General features: G+C 43.4%; 1 protein-coding gene across 1 annotated transcript in view; it reads right to left on the minus strand.

Moving 5' to 3' along the window:
• Positions 1-693: 693 nt before the first annotated feature.
• Positions 694-17684, minus strand: part of LOC137421072 (max-interacting protein 1) — a gene marked incomplete at its 5' end in the record, with an annotated part of 32864 nt that continues 15873 nt past the window's right edge. The window contains 3 exons of the mRNA XM_078769189.1: positions 694-3673; positions 7084-7270; positions 7416-7530. Of these exons, the coding sequence (XP_078625315.1) occupies positions 3513-3673; positions 7084-7270; positions 7416-7530 (463 nt within the window). The remainder of the gene's footprint in view (positions 3674-7083; positions 7271-7415; positions 7531-17684) is intronic.

Consider the following 17684-nt stretch of genomic DNA (forward strand, 5'->3'; position numbering starts at 1 on the left):
CACCTTGTGCTATCGACTACCTGTCCCTTCCTGCCATCAATCCCTGTGTAAGTCAGCCTTGTCCCATTTGTCTGTGGTCTGTCTGGGATAAAATAAGATTGTACTTAAGTGCCTATCTCTTCTGTGCCTTTACCTCACTACCTTGTAATCTACCCCTTTTCTCCCACACTGTAATTATATCCTCCTCCGGAGGTCTTGAGAACTGTACCCCTTGCGTCGTTTCATCTATCCCAGTCGTTGTGTCCTTTCCATCATTGATTTAGCATAGTGCGATTTGGTCAACGTTTGGGTGGAATCGGGGTCTAGTCGGGGAATAACTGTTAGGTCGCGGTAATACACCACCGCTCGGTCGAAATAACATCTAACCGCGATCCGTAACAATACACTGCATATAGATTCCCATTCCACCTGAAAATCTTGTAGGTTTTCGCCATCGGGTCATCCAACTGTTTTAGTGAATGAATGCTGTTTAACCTTTACTTGAATCCTACAAGTTCCAGCATGATGTGATGTACAGGGCAAGGGGTTGTGGTTCACCGATAATTGCAATCAGAAAGGGGATGCGGTCAGATCCCAAGCGCTCCTCAAAATGTAAGAAAATGCTCATGGGATTCTGGATGAATCCCTGATCCCCCTCCCCTCCCGACTCGGACTCCTCATCCCAGTTATGTAACAAGGAGATGAAACAATAGCAGTAGTGAAATAAAATTTATTTTATATAATGGAACAACAATGGGACATGAGGTAAAATACATACAACATACATATTGTACATCTACAATTTCCTTCCCATATGCTTCCAGGAAGCCATACTGATGTCAGACGAGTCCAGTAACTCACCAGACAAAACTATGTTTCAGTCTCTCAACCACACACACCATTGCTACTATGGCAATCCACCACTGTATGGATTGCAATTTGGAGATCGCACATAATTTTGCAAACTTCAACGGCCGCAGAAACTGCAGTCCTCGCAAAATATACCCAAAGGGTCATCAGTGCAGCAAACGCATTGGACAACCGGTAAGGTAGGCATAACATAGAGGTTTTTCCTACCATGTGACAGACTCTGCAGAACAAGATGCCAAAAGGGTATGGACAGAAGCATTGGAAAATGCAGAAAAGGTACTTGTGTGCAGTCGATGGAGTGTGATTACGGTGAGAAGAGGGCTGAGAGTCGCTAACACACTAAGTTTATCACCTGGCTTTGAGGTTTTCGTTTGTCTTTTTTTTGCTTCTTCTTCTTTTATAAAGAACACTGGTTTGGGGGGGCATCTGAGAAAGTTCATTCGACTTGGCAAGTCCTCGTTTCGCTTATTTTTTGGTGGTGAACGAGAGCTTGTTCTCAGGACAACTTGCTGGTGATGGATCTTCAGGCTAATCTCTTTGCATTATGCAATTCGCATTAAGTAGTGGTCCTTTAAACACCAAGGACGAATGAAGTAACGAGAGAGAGAGAGATAAAATCAAACGAGTAAATGCACGAGTAAAAGGAATGAGAAAAGCTGTTTGATGATGATAACTGAGACAACCACAAGGAAAGCACCATTAAATCCACAGATATCCACAAGTGCAGACATTTGGTCATAAATAGTTTCAAAACGGATATTTAGCACATTGGCGAAACAGCATTACAGAAGACAAAAGAAAGAAAGGGCTAAATAGACTAAATGAAAGGAAAAAAAACAAAATCAGCAATCATCATTCAGCAAGTGCCATTTGCATCTGCAGAGAAGTAAGGCCTTTATGTTTTAACTGAGGAGTCAGCTGCCTTGGTCGAGCAAAGGCCTGGTGCTTTTTTGCGGCACAACTTGTACGACTGCTCAGACCCTCTGCAATTTTTTTTTTTTAAATCTTCATATAATCGATAAAACAAACCTGACCAACAATGTGCAATGTTTAAAGCAAGATATGTTAATATAATTACAATTAACTTCCGAGCAACAGGGCATTTTTTCTGCTCAGACTCAAAACACGGTAATGGTTAAAAATAAAACAAACAAACAAACAAATAAAACAACCAGGAATAAAATAAAATAAAGACCAACTTTATTGCAAACGGGGGCTATATTACACCGACTTAAACCTAAATGTAAAAGGCACAAGGGAGAGGGAGGAGGGTAAGGAAGAGGAAGGACAGAGAGGGACCATGGAGATGAGGGAGCCTCCTGGAGAAAGAGAGGGAAATGGAGGAATAGCAGGAATCGAGGAAGAAGACCTCCTTAGTGATACAAGAAGTGTAAAATAACAAAAGAGCAATTAGCCAGGGAGGCAGGTCCCTGAGAATCCAAGAAAGTGTGGAACCGAGGACTGTGTCAACACCGCGTGCGTATGTACATACGAGCACGTAAACCTCGCACACCAGCAAGCATGGGCACGCACCGACAAGTGCAGGTGCACACACAGCAGCAAGCGGACGTATGTACACACCAGCAAGCACAGGCGCACACACCAGCAAGCATGGGCACGCACCGACAAGTGCAGGTGCACACACAGCAGCAAGCGGACGTATGTACACACCAGCAAGCACAGGCGCACACACCAGCAAGCATGGGCACGCACCGACAAGTGCAGGTGCACACACAGCAGCAAGCGGACGTATGTACACACCAGCAAGCACAGGCGCACACACCAGCAAGCATGGGCACGCACCGACAAGTGCAGGTGCACACACAGCAGCAAGCGGACGTATGTACACACCAGCAAGCACAGGCGCACACATCAGCAAGGACAAGCACGCACACATCCCAACTTTAGGAAAATATTGGTATATATATAATTTTTTAAGATCACATTCTACTTGTGAGGTCAATTATGTTAAAGATACTTTGTTTTAGTCTTCGACGAAGTGCAACTTAGATCGTTTTATCAGGGTGAGACTTTAAGGGTCCAACCTCAACCCTCGTGGTAAAGTAAGGACGGACATAAAACTCCTGACGAGATAGTGACAAATCAGGCAGAGACCATTGGTGGACACCCACAAAGACGACAAATTCCCGAGTGGACTAATGAAAACCTTGTGCTTCAATCTTACGTGGCGTTTTGAGCTTTCGGTAGCGATTTGTGTCTCGCAAGCAATTTTCAGGCCTGGAGGCCGAGCCTGAGTGGAAGCAGAGTGCTGGGTCCTCTACAATGCAAGGGGATCGAGCAATCCAAAGAAATTGGGTGGAGAAAAGGCGAAAGGTTGATACGGGAGTAACGCCATTGAAAATTTCACCTCAAAGGCCGTAAACAAAGGAAACAACACCTTTAGAGTTACAGATGCCCATCTCTTCATGTTGGTCCAGTCTGATCATTTTCATGTGTGGAATTTTTTTTTCTTCTTTATTTTGTTACACAGGTCTTCCATTGCTTGATGCTCAGAGTTCTCCTTGCCTCACTTGACCCCACTCGAAGGCACCGGGACCCTGACTCAATCTTGCCACGACACGGTCGGTGGGACGGCTCGGCGGTGGTGGACTCGGAAAGTGGCATGGTGGTGAAGTCAGGGGAGAGGGGAAGAGCAGCACGGGCTAGCAGCAAGGCAGCTTGGGGCTGCTGCTGGAGTAGCCACCATCACTAGTCGCGCTGCGTAGGCTTATACTCTCATCCATGTCGCTGGCACTGCCTGCGCTCAGGCTGTCCGTGTCACCCAGGGAGAACTCCAAGCTTTCGACATCCACATCGATCTCTTCTGAAAGCGACAGACAAGAACGACAGACAGAATTACTTTCAACATGAGAATACCATTACTACTGAAAAAGCAATTAATTCACAAATTGTTTTTTTGAATTACTAAGCATTTGTCATGGTGAAATATACATTATTCTGGCATCCCTCCTCATGCAAACTTTTATGGCTTGTGATAATCCATCATTAGTGCAAAATGAAAATGCGTTTTTATCTACAGCAGGAGCTAAAGGCCAACTGTTGATAAAAGGGACATCGTTGCACATCTTTCGCATCGATTCTGCTGGACAGACTGGAGCTGGATCTAGCTGGCCTCCCACTGGAAGATGTGCTCCATGATGGAAGATGTGCTCCTCCCCCACACATCACACCAGGATGACATTTTATAGTCAGATTGAATGTCATTTTCGGTGACGACTTGTATCTAATACTTATATCGAATACAATATATTATTAATATATTCTGTGAAGAGACAACTTTTTACATTTATCTTGTTTCAATCCAAGGGGCTGGTCGTTCTGCTTTTGTTTTCTTTGTGTAGCCCCCACCTCGAGTGGCCTTCTGGTTTTGTGGCGGGCAATATCCCAAAAAAAAAATAATAATAATAATAATAAATATATATTTATATATATATATATATATATATATATATATATATATACTGTATATATATATATATATATATATATATATATATATATATATATATATATATATATGGTTAATTTTTCAACTATGTATGCATGTATGTGTTGACGAACAGCCTTCGCCCCATTGGTTGGACAGCTGCCCCGACTCCACCCACAATTTTAACCTAATTTTTTTTTTTAACCATACGTTCACCATTTTGTGAAGGCACATAGGCCTCAGATTTTAGGCCTCTGGTGTCAGCCCATGGTCCAATGCAATTGGGAATTATCTGAGCTATATAACCACAATGTATTATATATGCACATAAGCCGCACGCGTGTTTTTGCTTCATGTATACAACCCGTGTTATTTTTTATTATTTTTGGGAGCGATAGCGGCAGTGGTCTGTGGCCTACACACCATCCCAATAAAGTCATGAGCAATTTGTGCAATAAATTAAGGTCTTTGTATGTACTTTCGGTATTAGCCAGAGTTTTCAAGGCAGAATAGTGTGAAAATACAGAAGGGTCCTTCTTCATTGTGATGAGAATTTCTGCCAATGCGCACGCACGCACACACACACACACACACACACACACACACACACACACACACACACACACACACACACACACACACACACACACACACACACACTACGAGATGCTAATCGTGTTCCCCCTCCCCTCCTTATGTGTCTAAATCCCTACTTTCCTCCCTTCCCATTCTGAACCTCTTAAATCATTCCCTTCTTATCTGCCTCTGCGTTTTCGCCATGATAAAGAACTATCAACACAGCTCCGCAAGCCAAGCCGATCCCCTCTAAAGACGACCTTGAATACACCTCATTGCCGTGCATTTGGGCAGAAGCTGCCATTAACTGCCGACAAATTGTGGTAGTGTCACGGCACAAATGGAGGACCAATGAATGCACGGTCATGGGGTGAGTAAGCTTGGAGAATTCTAGCAGTTAGATTGTGAGAGCTCGGAATGTTGGATTCGCCTTCCCCGACGGACAGCGTATAATTCCTTTCGACAGTCCGTCATGAAATCGGTGATCATGTGGGTGGAACATTTGAACATGCATCCATACCACGGCCCACCGATACATTGGTTGGTCAGGATTTGGAAAAGGAAGCTAGTCCGAATCCAGCGAGTGTTACAATATACTGCCGACTACAACCACCATTTCAAAGGGTACATAGCGTATTATTTTTTTCATCCCCAGAATTTTTTATTATTATTTCTTTCTTCTTTTTTTTTTTAAATGAGTTCTCCAAATATTGTTAAAACAAAAACAATATTCAAGTGTAATTTGACCACAAAACAGCTGTGAGTACAATCAGTATTCCATTCATAATGCAATCCGATATTGAGCAATTTTGGGGCAAAAATAAATAAAAGGTGGCTGTGTGACGAGGGTGAGGGCATCTGCACCGAGTCAGAGAGGTCGGCGGTTCGAACCCTAGCCTCGTCATACCAAAGACGTCTGACACGTCGGACACATCCGACTCATGAAAAAAAGATGAAACTGATATTATCTGTCCTTCCGTTAAAGGAAACCGTGGTCAATGTTGCATTCAATTTGGAATTTAGCTGTGGCATACAGGCCCAAAATGAGTGCTTCATCGAGATAGTTTCATGATACAATACCTGCCCCTGTGCCATCCCTCCCTTCTCTGTCTTCCTTTCTCCCCCTGGGTAGCACTGAACCAGACAATAGTTTGGTAAGATCCACGTTCATGACAATTAAAAGGTGCAGCAAGTGAATGAACTTTGAGCAAATAGTAACGTTTCAGATCCCCTTTCATATTCCTGATCCAGAATCTTTATTTTTCCTTTTTTCAGTTACCAAAAGCATCGAATCGATTTCCTGATATTAGCACCGACCTACTTTCACCTGTTCACTCCCTCGGGAATCATGAGTGAATCAAAGTCGACCACAAGCTGTTAAGTTCTACATTTTCTGTATTGGTGCAAAATGTGTTGTGGGACATCCGATGGAAAAATAAATAAATCATGTCCGCATTGTTTCGATGGTGGTTACGCAAAGATAGGATCAACTTGAAAGCTAAAGGAATCATCAAAACAATTCAAAACTGTGGAAAATCTCCATAACGGTGACTCGTTTTATGTGGGTGCAGAAAATGCTACAAACTGCAATCAAATGGGATTTTAAACAGTAGGGCATGCCCGTACTATATCTATATCTAAAATTATATCCCCCCCCTCTATTTACATGAAATGGTTTGGTCCAAAGCGAACGGCTTGCGAGTGGTGACAATCCCCCCCCTCTATTTACATGCAATGGTTTGGTCCAAAGCGAACGGCTTCCGGAGTTTGGTAAAGAAATCGCCATCGCGTGCACAAACGCGCAGGAAAGCGAATGAATCGCAAATTCGTTTTTATTAGTTGTAAAACATAGTTTAACGCCAACATAGTTTGCAAACGTGAAATAAATGAATACGCTCTCAAATGTGCCATCCGAGGCAGAGTGTGCCCGCCACGTTCGGCACACGCGATCGTTCGCTGCTCTCTGATTGGTTGAATAGTTTTTTGGACATAGCTCGGTAAGTAATTGTCCGATTAATATGAAACCTTGAAAAGGCACATCCTCGGGTCCCCAGCAATATACCTGGCAAGTTAAAAGTATATCGGACCCGTGGTTGTCGAGAAACAGCGGTCACAGACAAACAAACAAACGTACAGACAGACAGACAGAGATTACTGGAATTATAGATAGATGACATATTGCCCACTAAACAGCCAGCAGGTGCTCTCACCCCTGTCGGAGTCCGAGCGATCGGAGCACAGGTTGGACCCGAGACTGTCTGTGCGCAACCTCTCAGGCAGCTGTGGCTCAAAGCCTGTGTTTTGACTCAGCTGTTGGAGACGGCGCTCAAGGTGCCGCTGCTCCCGGCGCAACTGCTCCTTCTGATGCTCATTCCGTCGCCCCACGTCTTCTAGTTTCTGCAAAGACAGGGCAGTCAAACTTCTGGTGCAGGTTGTGCAAAACATAGATCGTCAGATAACCCGGTGGCTGGTCACACACAAGATTTATTGAGTGCAGCTGCGGACCAAATGGCAGGTGCAAGGCAACGTCTGAACATCGTACCTTAATGTGATTCTTGGCCTTGTTCAACAGACCCAGGGTTGTGTGACGGGATGTGTCGGAATCCAGTGGGACTATACCCTTAAGGCGGTCCAGGCAGTGGCGGAGGTTGGCACGCCTGGTGGAAGGGGATTGGGAGGGGGAAAAATTATAAACACGGTCTGCCGATTTCAACAGGTAGCAGAGTTACAACTTGAAGTGATATGTTCAATTCAAAATCTACCACAAAGATGGCTGCACGGTCATGGCGGAGCGACATGTGAGCTTTCATTGAGTTACAATCAAATCCAGTACGTTTGAGCTTCAAATTCCACCTCAAACTGAGCACATGTTGCAAACCACACAATTGCAAGAAACTTCGAGAGAATTGGGAAAGTCCTCGCAGGAATGTTATTTGTACCTCCCTGATATTCAAACAAAAACAATATTATTTCCTTGCACACAGTCAAGGCTGCCATTTTCATTGCCAACATGCCGAGACAGCAAATCCCACATCCCATTACTCTCGAACCAAACCAAATGTTCCGGAATCCCTCCCACCGCCGGCTATCCTTGTCCTCCTCTAACCCTTTCCCTCTTCAGACGGCAACAAACCCACCGAGAAAACAATACTGCCTACACAGCAGCACACAGACGAGACATTCCATTACACTGTATATGCAACGAGTCAGTAATCGGAGAGATTACAGTTCAAACTCCAGATTGCTCAGTTTTAACTATGAACACAATCGATAACCCAAAAGATGTCCAATCACTAGTTTGAAGTCATTGATAAAATAATCTCTCAAACAGCAGAGGACCACTTCCTGGTATTTCGCCATGGCAAACACGAAGAAACGAACTTTTAAGTCGCAATCCACCTCTAAACCTTGCAAGAAGACATTACACAAAGTGCCTCAGCAACAGACTCGCCTGTGGCCTACTGCCACGTGACTTCCTTTTTTTAACAACACTAGGTCGACAACCATTGATTGGATGGAAGGCTGTCTTGAGCGCCTATTGGCTGCTTGTTGCTGAGCGAAAGTCATGGAACTAATGACAGGTTGGTGTTACAAGGGCAGGGAAAGGGGTACAAAGAAAACCAATCAAGGCAGGGGAGGGGCATCTGTCTAACACATGGAGAGGTGAATTGTGAATGTGAATTGGGGAAAAATCAAAATAAAATACACAAGCTCAATCCAGGCAGAAACATTTGATAATTAGTTTTCAAAATTAATGCATAACTGCAATGTAGAAAATGTTTAAGGAATTATAAAAGAAACATGGCTATAACCAAAGGACAGTATTGCTCCAAAATAAAGCCTTTGGATTTGAAGATCATATATATATATATATATATATATATATATATATATATATATATATATATATATATATATATATATATAGATAGAGTCCCACAGGAAACCAGGACTACTGTGCTGACCTGGCTTTGGGTGGGGATTGAACTGGGCCATTGGGTGGGAGGGGGTTTGGAGCAGACACTCGAGAACCTGGGGTACGACGACGTTTACATCAGATTTCCCGATTCTGATTTGGCTGTCAAAGTAACAAGCCTTAAGTGGTGCGACACCAAACTAACCAGGTGCAGGAAGGGAGCTGGGGGATATGCAGGTTATGTACTCAGACAATGGTGAAGAACAATGGCTCTCCCGATCCCTTCCCTTCTTCTTCTTCTTCTTCTATTGGGTTGATAACAAATCAGGTAAGGATAGGTAAAATTCGGTCCTTACGGACGACACAGATTCGGTCCTTACGGGCACTGTGGCCACCAAGCAGCACTGTTCAATGGTGCGCCCCTTTGCTCGTTGCCAATTCGGATTGAGCATGCGGAAGGACTCAACCCTCACCGGTGAGAGGTCAGAGGTTAGCGCTTCCTTCTGTGTCCGCCGGGTGAGGGGGAAAGGGGAGGGAGGATGCGGGCAACAGCATAGATGTGGGGAATGCCCGGAACCTCTCTCATTTGGTCACTACCTGGTTCAACACGGGAGACATGTGACAGGACATCCTTAAGCTCTCTAATCTTATGTTGGCCAGAGCCGACCCCCACATGGGCCATATACCAGGAAGTCCAAGTTTATCGGTTACATATTTTTTGAAATACCAACTTTTTTCCTGGAAGTCCTAGCAGTATCCATGTGTTTTTTTTAACTCTCCCTCCCCTCTCCCCCTTCCCATGCCCCCTGCCCCCCCTTCCCATGCCCCCTTCGCCCCCCAAGCCCTCTCCCTCCCACAGATCTCCCGATGTCCCTATTCTCTACTGTTGTACTTGTGTGCTTCCCTCTCTCTCCCCATCTTGTCTCCCGCTCCCTTTATTATATGTTTTTTTATGTGCCCGTTTGTTTTTTTGTGATTAATGTTAGCTCTTACACGAGCCTCGATGTTGCATACAAAGAAAAAACAAAAAAAGTCATTGCGAGCACATGTACTCAATAATTTCAAAATAATCTTAAATTATTCCACCCACTGTGGGTGGGGAGGTCGGGGGATGAGAGGGGGAAGGAGGAGAGTGGGAAGGTCGATATCTCAATTTTGATAATCGCTCCTCCCCCACTCTCAGGTTAATAAACCAAGTATCCTTTAATTGTTGCAAACCAATATCCCAGGGAAAGCTGCCCCAATGCCTGATGCAGATTACATAATGCCAGACCACACAAGTGTATCGGTTAGTTGACAGGGTAGAACATAGAGAGAGGGGAAGTCGAGTATCCGAGACTCCACTCACCAACTAACTACCAAAATGGCAGATTTACCACTGAGAGAGTTAATAGAGTTAATAACTATTAACTAGAGAGTTAATAGAACACGATACCCCGTGCAGTGTTCAGGTATATACAGGAGGGCCTTGCCGTTCGCATCTCCGTGAACCGCAAATCCACGATGCGCAAACTTAGGGGTTAATAGGCAAAGTAGGGCTCGGGACTTCAACTTAAAAATTTGTCCAAACTCTTCCCTTAATTAACATTTTTGTGCATTGTTTTTGTTCTATTTATTTTCGTGTATAGATGAGTTATTAAGAACATAAAATAAAATTTACTTTCCCGTCTTTTTATTTTGTAGGCAGTCGGTGGCTGCTGGTTGCATCATTGCTGAGAGCTGTGGCTTTGCCATTTGTTTCCAGTAAGCTGGTAGGCCTACTCATTTTGCCGACATCGGCAGGGTGACAGGTTGGGTCAACCCACCTGGTGTTAACGGCACGACAGGGGCTCAAACACAAGACCCTAATATCTAAAGGCAGCCACCTTAACAGTCAAGTCAACACTAGGCTCATTTTCCTGTATTAAAGATCATTTGAAAATCTGGAAGTTTTTGCGCTACTGAAGCACTTATACACTAATAAGATGAAGTCGAGTCGCAATCTAGGGGATTGGGGCTTTATTGATCATCGTGGAGTAGAAAGCAGCGTCCCTCAGCATCGAACATTATGGCGGCCTTCTCTTCACCCATTGGCACTAACCTATAGGACCATAAAACGAGGCAAACAGATAGGAAAGAACAAGCGATGCGTTTACGAGGGATGCCAAGTGCACTGGCATTCAACATCGTTGAGCCCCACAGCTGCCAATTACACAGAGCTGCCAAAATGACAATATCCGCACACTGCCACAAACAGCTTTCTGCACTCACGTGGTGGCAGAAGGCTGGGGCAGATAAGTGTGCCACTCGTGGAACCTTTGACGTTTCAAATGTGTCGGGTGTGCAAGGCAGAGAAACTTCCTTACATGGAAAAGCCACATGAGCTTGGATTTACGGCTCGGCATATCTGCAGATGTGGTTATTTTCTCAGTAGGTACTTTCATTATCATTCGGTGAAAGTTCAATGGAAGGATAGTTACACCTGAACTTTAGGTGAAAGGTTGGGCTGAGATGGGATGGGAGGTGGGAGTTCGCCTGATTACGACTGCAGATAAGGAGCAGGATTGCAAGTGCTCGAGAAGCCAATGCTAACAAAACAAAAACACCAACCATGCAACCTTTGCCTGCGTCCCAACACGCTTCACTTCCTCTGTCCTTACCCAACTCCTGTTCTCCAAATGGCGCTTGCTGAACCACCAAGATAGATTTTCTTCATTAATCACCTGTGTCAAATATATACAGGTTACACTACTCAAGCAGAAAAAAAGATAGGATGCAATAACATCATGCCATTAAAAAAACAAACACATCAGTGTTCCAAATACCAAAAGCTCAAGTTTCACTTCCATGTTTGCAAATTCAAAAATAAAAATGAGTACTGTACTTGACCTCTGCCACCTCACTTTAAAAAAGCAGGAAACAAATATTTGCCCCAACTAGAATGGAAAACTATTCTTCATGAAGCCTCGTGTCAATCTGCGTCGGTGGACAGGTCGAACAACGGATGGAATCAACAGGACGTTGATCGGAGTATGCTCACCCCCGTGGGACGCGAGAGGCTGGTGTCTTGTGTGTTAACCCTTCGTCAAAGCAAACGGCGAGAGCGATAACCCTGTCGGCATCAACAGTCTTTGACCACACAAGGATGGCCGGAATTGAAATCCAGGCTGCACAGTTCTGAGGCGAGTGCGTATAGCCATCGGCCAACCTGTCAGCCATGCCGAGGATCATGCTTGACACAAAAGACTCTGTATTATGATGACTTGTACTTTTCACAACATACAAGCAAAAGACACATCTCGCTGCATCTTGCAAGATATTTCAACCCACTCAACCTGTTTCATGCTGTGTAATGGGGTACTTCACAAACGCACGACCTTCATGGTTGGCGGAGGGAGGTGGCAGAAACTGTGTTTACCCCACCGTAGATATTCATCGGTACAATTTTTGGCATTATTATATAAAAAGTGTCTTTACATTTCATATTGCTTTACACAGAGTCGTGGCCAAAAATAATGGCACCGTTGCACTTTTTCAAAATAACTCACAATTTTCTCCAAAAAAAAGTTGAAATTGACAAAAGCATTTGGTCTCCACAATTCTTTATTTCACTATTAATATTACCGAACCTTTGTTTTTGATTCAGAACTTAATATATCCTTTTAAATCAGAAAATAAAAAGGAATGGCATTGACAAAATTATTGACACCCGAGACTTAATATTTGGTAGCACACACAGGCTTTGGACAAAATAACTGCAGTCAAGGGCTTCCGATAGCCATGAATGAGCTTCCTACACCTCTCTACTGGCAGCTTGGCCCACTCTTCTTGTGCAAACTGCTCCAGTTCTCCCAGATTTGAAGGGTACCTTCTCCCAACTACTGTTGTCAGATCTCCCCACAGGTGTTCAATGGGATTTAGATCTGGACTCAATGCTGGCCACTTCAGAACAGTCCAGTATTTCGTCTTGAACCATTCCTGGTTGCTTTTTGAAGTGTGTTTGGGGTCATTGTCCTGCTGCAAGACCTATGACCTTCGACGGAGACCCAGCTTTCTGACACTGTGTTGAACATTGAGCTTCAAAATGTCTTGGTAATCTCCTGATTTTGTGATGCCATGCACACATTCAACACCAGTGCCACAGGCAGCACAGCAACCCCAAAACATCACACTGAACCTCCTCCACATTTGACTGTAGGGAAGGTGTTCTTTTCTTTGAAGGCTTCATTTTGTTTTCTGTAAACATAGAGAAGATGTGCTTTATCTAAAAGCTCTAATTTGGTCTCATCTGTCCACAGGACATTCTCCCAGAAGGATTTGGCTTGTTCAGGTGTGTTTTGGAAAACTCCAGTCGGGCTTTCTCATGTCTCTCTCTCAGCAGTGGAATGCTCCTAGGTCTCCTACCATAGAACCCCCATTCATTGAGTGGGCGACGGATTGTGTGAGTTGAAACTGTCGTTTCTTGTGTCTGAAGGTCAGCTTGAATCTGTTTGGAAGTTGATCGAGGTGCTTTCTCCACCATTCGGACAATCCTTCGCTGCAATTTTCGATCAAGTTTTCTCTTGCGGCCACGTCCAGGTAGGTTGGCTACAGTGCCATGGGACTTAAACTTCCTGATAACATTGCGTATGGTGTACACAGGAAGATCCAGGTATCTGGAGATGGACTTTTAGCCTTGGGATTATCCATGTTTGGCTACAATCTTGTGTCTGACCTCCTCAGACAACTCTCTGGGTTTTCCTTCTTTTCTCCATGCTCATTGTGGTACACAGTGACACAAAACAACAGAATGACTCCTTTTCTCTATTCAAACTGGTTGAATGAGTGATTTTTATATTGCAGGTACCTGCAACTTACCACAGGTGAGTTCAATTCCAAAGTAAAGGAGAATCACCTGCTTGAAATCTAATTATTTCTAACAACTTCTAAAAGGTGCCAATAATATTGTCTGCACCATTTTCGGATTTCTGTGTGGTATAAGCTAAGATTTAGTACTTTTTTCAGGTTTTTTGTTTTGTTCCATGCAAACCAAAGGAATACATATGTGGATACCACAAGATTTTTTTAATTTCAACAATTTTCTGGAAGAAATGGTGCATTATTTGAAAAAAGTGCAAGAGTGCCAATATTTTTGGCCACAACTGTACAGTATAGTGTTGTCGTCACTTCTATGCATGCAAGGGTTAGTCATGCTTTGCTTTGCTGCCGCCGTTAAATAATAAAATTATTATCGCCTGGCTTTAGTAATCAAAACTGTTTCCGTTATCCAGAATCAGCACACTGGTAACCTCTCAAATGACCCAACAAGTAATGCTTCCATTTGGTGAAAATATTGGGCTCCTTCTGACATTACAAATCATGCAAAAACATTTCAGATGAGGAATTACTTTTTGTTAGTGGAAACAATGAAAGCTGTTTTTGTTTATAAACAGAATAAAACACTTCTTGTCAATAGAGTAAGCAAACCAAGGGTAACAAGGCAAATAACGCAAGTATACAGCTTTGCTATGAAGTATTTATCTAAGTATTACAAGCATACAGCTTTGCTATAAAAGCTTCTTTTTCTTCTTTTCTATGCAGAACAAGGCTGCAGAGTAGCATCATTGCCTGGGAACAGCTTTTTGCTGATGCAGTGGCCTCAGTTTGGAATTTGGGCTGCAATTTTGGAATTTGTTCAGGGTCCTGCGTGTGAAACACCGGGAAGACAGTTTATAGCTGGGTCGGGATTCAAACCAGGCCAGACAGCTCAGAGAAGAGTGTGCGTACCTCCAGGCCATCTTGCCAGCCTTCTTGGAATAAATGTGTAAATAGCATAGTAATTCTATCAGCTGCAGAAATAGTTGCAGAAAGAAAAGGGATAAGGAAAGCAAATGAGATAACCAGGATAGAAATATAGATATCAACGGTGAGAGAGGCCAAAACATGACCAAGAAACCAGCTCAGTATCTGCTGCCCGACTCTTCCAGGAGAATGGAATCTACGTTTTGCATTTATTTTTTCTCAAGAACAAACTGCTTATCGAGTCTCGTTTATTTGGAACAACATGTTGTCAAAAGGAAATAAAGAGCATGTTACGTGATAAATCGCATGGTGCTAGAAGAGGATACGGGTGTTCCATGTTCGTGTGGGAGGTTACCATATTTGCCAGTGTATTACCGCACTCCTGTTTTTTACCCTCAAAATAATAAAAAAATTCATGCTCCCGGCGAAGCTTGATGTAAGACTGGAAGTGCATAGTCTTATGAGCAAGTGTCATCGGGTACATTTTGGGAGATGTGTGTGCGACGTCGAACAGGCTGGTCGTGAAGTCCCCGATGCCATTCTCCTTAGCCTTAGCTAAGCTCCTCTCCTTCTGCCTGAGAGCAAGTATTGTACAAGTGTTGTGAATGAAAAACATGTAAATTAAAACTAATTTCCCATTATAAGAAGAGGCAGAGGTTAGGGTAGGGTGAGTGTTGCCTCAATCTTCATCTTATTGTCCTATTTTTACTATTACAGTGGATTATTTTATTCAAATTATAATGTTTAAGATCCACCTGGTGTTCCTTCTCCAGCAGTAGAAAGTCCCAATTTGAGAGCCCGGTACAAGTCCAGCAACACCTTCACATCACCCTTCTCCACCTCATCAAAGCCGACAGTCTTGGCCATTTCGACGATGCTACGTCGTGCTTTCGACACATTATTCACGCCAAAACCTTTAAATCCGTGAACAAATAGGGGGCAAAGTTTCCCCCATACACCTTTCATACAGGAACTAGGGACTTCCTTCCAAGACTCCTCATTATTACATAGACCATCCCGTATTGTTAAGGCCTTCCAGAATTCCTTTACAGTCATCTGATCATCATCAGTTGATTTCACCTGCAAATCATTAAATCATCATCAGGTTTGCAAATGTTCTTCGGAGATAATACACCTTGAATGTAGTAATCACTCCCTGGTCCTCATATCACTTGTACGTCACATGTTTCATACCGTCCAAAAGCATCCATTTTTACTTCAATAATGATTGCCTTCCTCTGTATTTTCCTTGCACTACCAACCTTGCTACTCCACGGATGCTTTCCAGTCACGAATGCAAGGGTTACGCTTATTACAGCAGCACAATTCATGCGCAAAATGGGAAACATCACGACACACACGGTGCTAACATGGAGGGTTTCCCAAATTCCAAAAAATGGTATAAATGACAGGTGTGTACTACTGCAAAAATGCATAAACAGAACACACGTAAACCCGAGCTTACTGTAATGGAACTGGAATGTACGCCATTAGCAGTGTGGTGACATCACATGCCAGGAAATGGTAATGTTTTGTTTTGTTTTGTTTTCAATTTAAATCGTATGTTTTTTTGAAGTAGCATTAAATCCTATAAATATTATTTATTTAAACATATCGCAATGTGTACTTTAAAAAAAAAAAACTATCTTGGTCATTATGGTTCCTTCTATTTGTGGGCCTGGCACCGAGGCACCATTGGAGCCATCGTCAACCCGGCCCTGGAGACCAGGTGGGTATTCCCGTCGATCATTCCTCGCTCCTGTTTGGCAATCAATCAGAATTGAGAGGAACGCGATGACATGTCGGAGTTACCATGCATGACTCAACGGGTAAAAACGTACAAGAGTATAAACTTTCAAAAATTTATTTTACACGTTTCATGTGCAGATGGAAAGGAAATCCAAAATGGCGGCAACCAAATTGGGAAAGCTTTCTGCGTCGTGGAGTTCCCTAAAACATTCAGTGACGGGTGTGCAACGACACTTTCGGACACCTTGTGAAAAGAACCTGCGAACCAGAAAGTCCATCTGGTACAAACAGTGAGGAGACAGAGGGTGTCTGTGCAAGAGAAAGAGCACCGGGTGCACTCAGACTTCAGAGGAGACTGTGCAGCGAATTCGGGAAACATTCCAACGCAGTCCAAAAAAAGTCACCCAACAGAGCAAGTCGTGAGCTACATAATCCAGACGATAGTTTGGCGTGTATTGCGGAAGTGCCTAGCCATGAAACCTTAGAAGTTGGAGTTACGGCAAGCCCTGAAGGCCAGTAACAAAGTCATTCATTACGATTTCTGCTGTGAAATGAAAGTCTGCAGTAGGGGTCAGGAAACCATTTACACCCGTGGCACATGTACATGCAAAAATCATAAGCTGTTTGCGAGGGGGGAGAGGATATCTTTAAAATTTTTATTCCCAATGGCCATGACATAACCATGGTCATAGAAGTTGTAGGATGGAAAAATTCACAGTCTCTGAGAATGGAACCTGGAAATCCAGGAACATGAAGTATCGTGCTCCAATGGGAACATCGATCAACAAAATCCAAATTGAATGTTTGTGAAATTTCAGCTTGAAGATACAGTTACTGCAATGTGGGACAATGGGGTTCATCAGATAAATGCCTTTTGGAAAAATGAAAATCTCTAACTGTTAACTGTCATGGGAAATTCCGACACAACTTCCAGTTGGTTGCCAAACCTCTCAAAAATATCAAAAATAATTTTTCTGTATCTGCTGCAACTCTCGGCTTTGGCTTAAGAGTTTAAATAAATACAGAGGTTGTGGTTTGTGATAATTTGACATTTTAACCCTTCGCACATGTGTGCCACTTAAGTACTCCCGGTGCGAGTAACATCGTCGACTTCAATAGACGTCGACGTGATAACGATCCTAAAGATGTAAGGGCCGAAAGGGCAAAGTCCAGATCATTTCATTTCATGCAAACACCATTCCTGCTGACCCATGGAAGTCAGTGTTCGCACTTAATAAAATCCGGGACACTCAAGGTTGACAGGTTTCCCACAGCACAATGTACGGACCGGAAATGTTTAATTTTTAAGAACAGCAAAACGATAGAAGTTACGGTGGATTTAACACCAAACTGATAATTATAGCAGGGCGAAAACAGATGGTCCTA

Source organism: Myxine glutinosa, unplaced genomic scaffold (genome assembly GCF_964187855.1).
Source record: "Myxine glutinosa unplaced genomic scaffold, kmMyxGlut1.1 SCAFFOLD_1659, whole genome shotgun sequence".
NCBI classification, from domain to species: Eukaryota; Metazoa; Chordata; class Myxini; order Myxiniformes; family Myxinidae; genus Myxine; species Myxine glutinosa.